Here is a 10,011-nt window from a genome sequence, read left to right as displayed (position 1 = left end):
ACGATCTCGCTCGAAGAAATTTCATGTGTCACCCGCACAAGAGCCAGCCCAGGGGCACCGGCAACGATCCCGCTCGAAAGATTTCATGTGTCGCCCGCACATGAGCCAGTCCAGGGGCATCGGCAACGATCCCGCTCGAAAGATTTCATGTGTCGCCCGCACATGAGCCAGTCCAGGGGCACTGGCAACGATCTCGCTCGAAAATCCTAACAAGTTATATTACTTATACAAAATTAAACTGCATTATCACAGTTTTATATTGGTTTTAGTGTTAGGCTATCCATCACAATGTGGAATGGTGAGGATAATAGACCGTCATTTTAGTTGCAGAATTTGCCACTCAGTTTTGTTTCAGTAGCATATTTAGATAAATGTCTCACTATTGAGAGAAAATAAGAGAGTGGGTGATTAAAGCATAGGTTGAAGAAAGAAGTCAGTTGAAAGTCAATATTTTGTTATAATTCTTGAATACAATTGCAAAATTCTTTTGAAATAAGTACTTATTATAAAATAAATTTGAGCTATTGTAATTCCTTATATGGAGCACTTTATTATTAAACATTTTCATTTTTCCTTTCATTCGTACTGAAGTACTGTATTATTAGAAATAAAAATTTTACTCACACTTTATGTGAAAGTGAGAATATGAGGTTAGAGTGTGAGAGAGTAAGAGTTGTAAGTATGCAAATGAAATTACAACCAACATGTTGTTCCATTGGTTATATAAAGTTTTCCAAATAATTTTTTTCAAGCAGCTGAAACTGATGCGTTTCATTTTGCTGTGTGCAAACCATTAACTTTGATTGGTCCTTGGCTTCATGTTGTGTGTTTCTGCCACTAACATCAGTGTAGTTGAGTGGTCTTCATCTGTTAAAATGTGGAAGTCTCCAAAATGTAACATCTGATATGAGTTGTTCATCATGGTAGCAGTGGCTAGCAAAGCTTATCCTGACACAAGACCAAAGAGGAGATGAATAGATACATTTCACCCATCTCTACTATTGTTGCTCAACATTCTTTCCTCTACTATTGTGCTGAATTCTTAGCCATATTGAATGTTATATTTGAGAGACTTCTGAATCTTAATAAGAATGAAGCCCCCCCCCCCCACACACACACATTTCTATTGATGTTAATATAACAGATACATGAAACTAAAGACTGACTAAAGTTTATGGGGCACAGAGATGATTGGTCTGGCATGATGAAATGCATGCTAATTGCAGCCACGTGAAGAAGGATATTCCCTTCATTACTCATCATATGATGGGTAACTTTCTAGTATATATAATAATGTGTTTTTGTTTTTTTTGTAGTTTAATTCTAGATAGTGAGCGGTGGAAACAAGCTGATGTACCTGTTGAGTTTCAAGAAATGGTTGATAATATCAGTAAAACAGGTAACAATGTTAATATTTTGTAGTTTGCCTTGACTCTTTAACGACTTAATAATGAGAAAGAGAGAGAGAGAGAGAGAGAAATTCTATATCAGAGAACATGCAGAGAAATCTGTGTATGTGTGTGTTATTTACCACCACATGAGCTAGATATTTAGATATATATAACATTTATTTTGAAGTATCAAATAGTAAGATTTTAAAATTCAACTTATTTATTTTTGCATATTTTTAAATAAAGAAAAAATGAGAATGAGAAATACTATGTAAAAAAAACACAAGAGAAAATCAGAAAGTGGAATAGAAAGCACCTTTGCTAAAGTTCATAGGTGTATGAGACTGAAACTCTTTTGTTTATGTATTTAATTATGAATAAACCCCTGTATATTATACATTACAATACAGGTTATAAAATATTTGTTTTGCTCCTGTTTTTTCCATACTACTATGGGTTGGAAAAATACATATTATTGAGACAGTTGTTATGATAAAGAACACAGAATTCTGACTGAGATTTTCAATAAAAATAAAAATAATACATTTCTAAATCTCTCAGAGAGATTTATACAGTAGTAACATGATAAAGTAGTGGTATGTTGTCAACTTAATGTGACAGTCCCATGAAAGGGAAGAATACTACTGCTATTTAGCCCTAGGAAGCGCCACTTCCTGTCGGCCTTGACATATTTCCTGTGTCCTTATGTTTACAAAGCCATGCTGTGTCCTTATGTTTACAAAGCCATGCTGTATCCTTATGTTTACAAGCCATGCTACTCCAGACTGATGATGAGCAATGACTAAAAAACTAGTCTCTGGGTGCTGGCTTTGCTGGGTGGAGGTGCTTATCTCCCCCTTTGTAAACATAAAGACACAGGACAAGGCTGACAGGAATCAGTGCTTCCTAGGGCTAAATAGCAGTAGTATTCTTCTCTTTCATGGGACTGTCACATTAAGTTGACAACATACCGCCACTATATCTATTTTTATCATTGACAAAATAAAACTTTGCCTCCAGATAAATGAACCAAACTGCCAATGATATGGAAGGTTCAGTTGGTGTTGATGGTGTTGTAGGTGTTTCAAAAGACTTCTTGGTGTCAGAAGTTCTCATTGATGATGCTGGAAATCGAGACTATGAAGTGTTCTTTAGATGTCAGGTCATCAATTGTTATGATAAAGAATACAGAATTCTGCTTGAGATTTTGAATTAAAAGATATTTGATATTTATTCACAAAATAAATGACATTGCTACAAAGAAATGATGTTTACACCAAGATAGTTCTAAGCCTATTGTTGCTGGACCAAGTATGATTGAAGTTGCTGTCATGAGTTTCTTGAAGTTAACTAGTCATGGTGTGTTGCTGCTGCTTCTGTTTTCTGTGTTGTGACAGTGCTCTGCTACTATTCACTGCTGTTTGCTATCTCCATATGTTCTCTTCTCAAGTGTGACTTAAATGCACTGAATATTTAGTAATGGTCTTTGCCAAGAAAAGTGTGCCAAAGATGAAATTGTTATTAGATCTAGTTTCACTTGAAATCTTGAATGGTCAGATTTTTTGGTGATGTTGGTAATATTTTAGAATCATGATGTGTGCAACATCAACTTTGTCCTCTGTGGTTGTGGAAGTTGGCTGTCCTGACTGGGGTTCATCTGTGACATTGAAATGACCAGTCCAAAACCTTGATATCCAGATTTTCACTGTGGTGTAAGATGGGCAGCCATCCTTCAAGACTTTATTCATCTTGCCATGGATATCTGCTTCTCCTTTGCTTTGTTAAAAGAGGACTTTCATGACAGCCTGTGCTTCAATTTTACCAAAATTTTACTGGGAGCTGCCATCATGCACTAAATCTACAAAAAGAAGAAATGTATATTGTATAACATTATAGTTTTTATTTGCGTATGTTCTCCTAAATAGTTGTCCTACCACCCCAGTAAAGGTTACAGCTCTACCCTTTCACAATACCCTTAAAGCCAGAAACTTTTCAGCACCCTCTCATACTCCAAGGCATACATGTTATTCTTATTATGTCAATCTACATCACTAAAACCATTTTTGTGACTTTCAGTCTGCCAGACTTGCACCATTTGATGGATCTTCTCTAGTCAGGTCTTCTGGCAGGTGACATTCATTCTTCACATCACTACTGTTGTTGCTCTATGCAGGGTAGGCTTTGCTGGCCACTGTCATCATGCAGAAGACCAAACTCTATCACACAAGACAAAACCCACTCAACCACATTGAATAGGAAACACAACATAACATTGAAGATCTACCAAAGCTAATGGAGAACAGAGATTCATGGTTCTGCTTGGTAAAATACATCTCAGCTGTGGTCACTCAAAGAAGAAGAATTGAATTTAACCTCAGAAAATGAACATAAATAGATACTTGTTGGTGATATTGTGTGTTTATGACTAGAGAATTGCATACTGTAAAATTATGAGTAGCTGAAAAAATAAAGTAATTTTGAATTATATCCTTCCTCAGTACTATTTAGTACAAATGTATCTAATTTGCGAATTGACATACAATTCTACATAATTAAGAAAAGCCTTAAGATCTATAAAGAATGAAGAAAGCTGTCATAAGTTCCAAGATGACTGTGTACTCTCCAACAGGACAATTTTCAAAAACCTTACCCTCTTACTTTCCTATGATATTGTAATGTAAATAGAATGTAATTGAATGTTATGTGTGATTACATATACATAGATGCTTACAATTAATAATTCTGAACCATAACCAATTGAAGTTATATTAATATTACTATAATACTAATGCAAATGGTCCAATGCAGTCTCTTATAGAGCAAGACCACTTCTATTGTCACCCATGACTTACACATTTGTTTTGTTTACTCTCCACTCATATTCATCTCAGTCACCTTGTTTCTGTCTTCATACTAATACATTTTTCACCCACCCATGCTTGCTTTTATTTTGTTATCTCTCTCTTTCCCTCTCTCCCTCTCTCCCTCTCTCTCTATCTATCATCATACTTCTCAGTTACACTCATTTAGTGAATGTAGACATCTTATGATAGGGAGTACTCTTTACATTTAGTGTATATGAGGCAATCCCATTCATGCTGGTGCCTTGGTAAACTCTCCAGCCACCCCTCCTCCCTCTCTAGAGAGACTTGTGAGCAAGCAGTGGAAAAGTGGAGTTGAGCTGATGATTTGAGAGCCTCTCTAGTGTTGGTGCCATGAAAAAATGCACTTTGTATGTGGTTGGTGGTGGGAGTGGCATACAGCCATGGAAATCAAACCATATGACATGAGCACCAGTCTATCACTCCTGAGAAATTATTTGAATTATGATGACTGAGCATGGAAAGCAGACATGAAAAATGTGTCTTCTACTATAGCCTCAGGCCGACCAAGGCCTTGTGAGTGGATTTGGTAGACAGAAACTGAAAGAAGCCCATCGTACATATGTATGTGTGTTTGTTCCATACCACTACTTAACAGCCGGTGTTGGTGTGTTTATGCCACCCACCATAACTTCACATTTCAGCAAAAGAGACCAATAGAATAATTAAGTACCAGTGTTACAAAAAAATAAGGATGGGGTTGATTCATTTGACTAAAAATTCTTCAAGGCAGTACCCCACCATGGCCACAGTCAATTGACTGAAACATGTGAAAGATATAAGATACATATATATGATATTATTTAATAAATACAATATATGTTTTTATGTGCTTCTATTAGTTTTATGCTGGACAGTATTTTTTAACATGTCTGGTGTCTCAGTGCAATCTTCAGGTGCTGCTCACATGGCATAACAAGCTAAAATAGGCTGATAAGATGAAAGAAAAAGTGGGAAAAGACGAGAGATATAAAAGGTGGAAGGTTAAAAGCCCAGAAAACAGAAAAAAGCAAGGTAGGGGTGGAAATTAGAGTTATTTTCCTTTAGACCAGGGATGTCCAACTCGCAGGCCACATTGTAGCCCACTTAATATTTTCATGCAGCACACTGGCAATTCAAATTCTATGTGTTATTTTCTAGTTATATTTTCATTTACTTTGATAATGTATGATGAGAAAATTATTCTCGGAGTATGCTATTTTGAATGGACCAATGAAAACCTCAATACAGGGATGCCATGGGGTTTTTGATGTACAATGGCTGACTCTACATCATAGAATCAACCATTTTGCTGATGCATAATTAACAGCCATTGTTTCAGTTTCAAATCTTTTGAGGTCGGATCTATATTGATTGTGTTATTTCCTAACCTTGTTTATAATGTCAAGTGATAGTGACTTCAGTGGTACTTCAATGTTTCTAGTCTAGGCTGAGCCTAATGCTAATGCTTTATGCAGAAGAAATTATTTATCCTTCGTTTGTTTCTGATTTCTGGAATATTAATATCAGCATGATTATGTAATAATTTTAATTGTCAATTTTAATAGCCCATTATTTGGTCATGGCATCTGATACGAAGAAGAGAAAAATAACAGAAGAAAAAAGAAAATTCTATGTCCTATGGACAGAAAAATATTTCGTAATTGAAACATACAATAATATTATCTACCTCATATGTAATGATAAAATTGCTGTATGCAAGGAATATAATACTAAATGTCACTATGCTGCCAAACATGAGTCACAATATAATGAAGTTAATGGAGAAAGAAGGAAAATGGAAATAGATGAATTGAAGAAGAGGCTTAGTTCACAACAAAACAAATTCAAAAAACATGTTGGGAAAACTGGTACATGTACAAAAGTTAGTTATTTAATAGCTGAAAAATTGGCTCAGAAGGGTAAGCCATTGGTAGTTGGCAAATTAATAAAAGATTGTATTGTAATAGCTTTTAATGAACATTGTCTCGAGAATGTAAACTTATTTAGTGAAACAAGTCTGTTGCATCAGACAATTGGTAGAAGAATTGATGACTTAGCTGATAGTATTGTGGATACATTGCAGACTCAGTTATCTAAATGAGTTCATTACAGTGTAGCATTAGATGAAAGTACTGATCAAAGTGACACTGCACAATTGGTTGTTTTCATCGGAGGAATTGATGTCAATTTTAATATCATTGGGGAAATGTTGGATGTGTGTCATATGAAGGGTACAGCAAATGGCAGGGACATAATTGAGCGTGTTAATTTATCATTAGAAAAGTTCAATGTTGATAGAAATAAAATTAATTCAATTACAACTGATGGTGCTCTTGCTATCATTGAATATGAAACAGTTGACAGATATTGTGAATGTTGTTAATTTTTATCAGGTCTCAGGGCTTGAACCATCATACATTCAAAGCATACTTGGTAAAAGTTGGGAGTAAGTATGAAGACGTTATTTATTTCTCAAAAGTCAGATGGCTCAGTCAAGCAGCAACTTTGAAGAGATTTCAATTATTGTTGCCTGAAACATGCATAACAAAAAGCAAAATGTAGATTTTTTAGCAAATGAAGAATGGTCAAATGTCCTTCTTAGCAGATATCACTGAAATGTTAGCTGAACTTAATTTGCATTTACAAGGAAAAGACCAGTTACGTTGTTCAGTGTTTGAGCAAATAAGTTTTACTAAGAAATTAGAACTTATCATAATACAATTGAAGGGTGGAGAAATTGTACATTTTCAGAATTTATCTAAAAGACAGGAAGAATTTCCTGTCAACTTTGAAAAATACACTAAATTATGTGAAGCTTTGCTAGAAGATTTTACAACCAAATTTTCTGACTTCAGAAAGATAGAAACTGAACTAAAATTTAAGTGATGCTATATTGCCAACTTAATGTGGCAGCCCCATGAAAGGGAAGAATGATACTGTTATTTAGCTCTAGGAAACACTGTTTCCAGTTGGCCATGACACATTTTTTGTGTCCTTATGTTTTCAAAGGGGGAGATAAGCATAAGGACACAAAAAATGTGTCATGGCCAACTGGAAATGGTGTTTCCTAGGGCTAAATAGCAGTAGCATTCTTCCCTTTCATGGGACTGCCACATTAAGTTGACAACATACCATCACTTTATTGTGCTGCTACTGTATAAATCTCTTTGAGCGATTTAGAAATGTAATATTTCTATGAACTAAAATTGTTGAGTGATACATTTTCATTTATTCATGTGGAAGTACCAGCCAAATACTAGCTAGAACTCATTGAGCTTCAAAGTAGAGAGTCTTTGAAAACTTATCATAGAGAACATGCCCTTCTTGACTTTTAGGAGAAATTGCATTCTTTCAATGAATTTGATCAAATTGCCAATTTAGCTAGAAAACTATTGTGCATGTGGGGTAGTACATACTGCTGTGAACAATTCTTTTCGTGTATGAAAAACATCAAAACTGCTGAAAGAAATAGGCTGGGTGATTGCCATTTAACTAACATTCTTAGAGTAAAGAATAATACCTTAAAAGCAGATACTGAGAATATCATAACAGGAAAGCAATGCCAAAAATCACATTGCTTTTATTTTGTATAAGTGCAATTTCATTTTTACTGTCAATAGCACATTATTTTGTCTTTATATTTGTTATTAAGAAATTTTATTCACCATATTTTGAACTTTTTAAAAGTTTATATTTAAGTACCTTTGAGCCCCAGTGAATAGACTTGAATTTATAATTTGGCCCACTAGCAAAAGAGGTTGGACACCCCTGCCTTAGATCATAAAATATAAGGCTGAAAAGATAGTGGCCTCAAACTCTGCAGTACAGCTGTTTAATTTGGAGAGGGTGGTACTTTCCAATTCATCAACAGGAACTTTGCCATATGCTTACGACCACTGAAAATTTTGGATCTAAAATTCAGCAGTGTGTTTAGAGTTCTTAGATCTGAAAAGGATCTGAGTTCTTTCAGCTATGCACAGCTTGCATCTTTTTTTATATCTGTTAACATATAGTGTGAACTATTTTCCACTTTATTGTTTGTGGTGTGGCATTTGACTTCAAACCCCATATGTGGCCAGCTAACTTAGTAGCTTTACTTTTATCTCTGTGTCAGAAGGAAGATATATGATTACCATAGCAATTTTTGAAGTCACCTTCACATAGCCCAGTATAGCTCTTCTTATTGATTGTGTTATCATCTAGCCTTGTTGTAACTTCTGCCTCATATATGACAGATTTAATCATACATTCCTGGTTGAGTGGACAGGTTCCTGAGTCTCAACAATTACAACTGGGAGTGGTGCTCACATGTAATGATGCTTTTCATATTAGGGCAGTAGCTATATAGTAATTTCACTGAGCACCTGTTAAATATTTTCCTGTACCTATCATCCTCTAAAGAAATTTTCAAGAAGGTAACTCCCAAACTACAACAGTGCCCTAGTCTTTAGTGGCTTTAAAGATAAATTAATATGTAACCCCTCTATCAATAATATTACAATCAAGCACTTAGTTTTAAAAGAATCTAGTTAGCAATATCCAACAATCAGACATCTGTAAATGTGAGTAGAATACACATTCAAGGTAAACTCTCATGTATGACAAGTAGATCCAAATATCATCTCAAAGAATTTTGAGAAATTCAGAGTATTTGACAACAAAAAATATGTGTTGAGAAAATTACATCTTTATTATAGAATTCACCTTATAAAGCTGACATTTGTTCCTATTGTATTAAAACAAAACACACACACATACACACACACAAACAAAAATATCATTGAAATTAATATTAATATTTCTAAAAATATATATTAACATGTATATATATCTTTTACCTTTTACTTGTTTCAGTCGTGAGACTGCGCCTATGCTGGGCCACCAACTTAAAGAATTTTTAATCAAATGAATCAATCCCAATACTTTTGTTTTTTAAGTTTGGTACTTCTATCATTTCCTTCGGTGAACTGCTAAGTTACAGAGACATGAACACACCAACACCAGTTGTCAAACAGTTGTGGAGGACAAACACAGGCACAGACACACACGCACACACACACACACACACAGATATATATGCATATACAATAGGCTTCTCTCAGTTTCCGTTAAAAATATCCACTCTTTAGGCTATAGTATCAGATCATCCCATAAGTTCTGTCCGAATTTTGAATAAAGAAAACAAGTGATCAAATGTTATATTTAATTGAAATTTAATCATCAATGTACTTTCTCTGATTATCTTTGACTTCCTTCCATCTATTTGCTAGCTTTTTAATTCCATCAATGTAAAACTCTTTTGGTTTCAAAGGGAAGAACTCTGAAATGTCAGTTTCAACCTCCTCCTGGTTTGCGAAAGTTAGTCCCTCAAATGATTCTGCAAACTACGAAACAAATGGTAGTCTGAAGGTGCAAGGTTGGGAGAATAAGATGGATGAGGAATTTTTTCTTAACCAAGCTCTTCGATCTTCTGTGATGTGATCTTTGCAGTGTGGGGTTGTGCATTGTCCTGATGAAACATCACTCCTTTTCGATTCACTAAAGCGGGTCTTTTTTTCTTCAAAGCTAGGTTCAAGCACTCTAATTGCTGACAGTAGACTTGAGCATTGATTGTTGCATTAGGTGGTAACAATTCAAAGTGAATTACTCCTTTGCGATCCCACCAGATAGAGAGAAGAACCTTTTTCCCATGAAGTTCCCTTCTCGGTTGTGGTTGAGCTTTTTCCCTTTTACCAAGCCACTGTTTACGATGTTTA

The 10,011-nt window shown here is 35.0% G+C and overlaps 1 protein-coding gene across 1 annotated transcript in view; it reads left to right on the top strand.

Moving 5' to 3' along the window:
• LOC106871767 (vacuolar protein sorting-associated protein 54) overlaps positions 1-10,011 on the top strand; it is a 434,878-nt gene that overhangs the window by 312,854 nt on the left and 112,013 nt on the right. Inside the window, exon 18 of the mRNA XM_052971965.1 lies at positions 1,317-1,399. Within this exon, the coding sequence (XP_052827925.1) occupies positions 1,317-1,399 (83 nt within the window). The remainder of the gene's footprint in view (positions 1-1,316; positions 1,400-10,011) is intronic.

Source organism: Octopus bimaculoides, chromosome 11 (genome assembly GCF_001194135.2).
Source record: "Octopus bimaculoides isolate UCB-OBI-ISO-001 chromosome 11, ASM119413v2, whole genome shotgun sequence".
Taxonomy (NCBI): domain Eukaryota; kingdom Metazoa; phylum Mollusca; class Cephalopoda; order Octopoda; family Octopodidae; genus Octopus; species Octopus bimaculoides.
The sequence above is the reverse complement of the archived record's forward strand: the minus strand, read 5'-3'. Positions and strand labels throughout refer to the sequence as shown.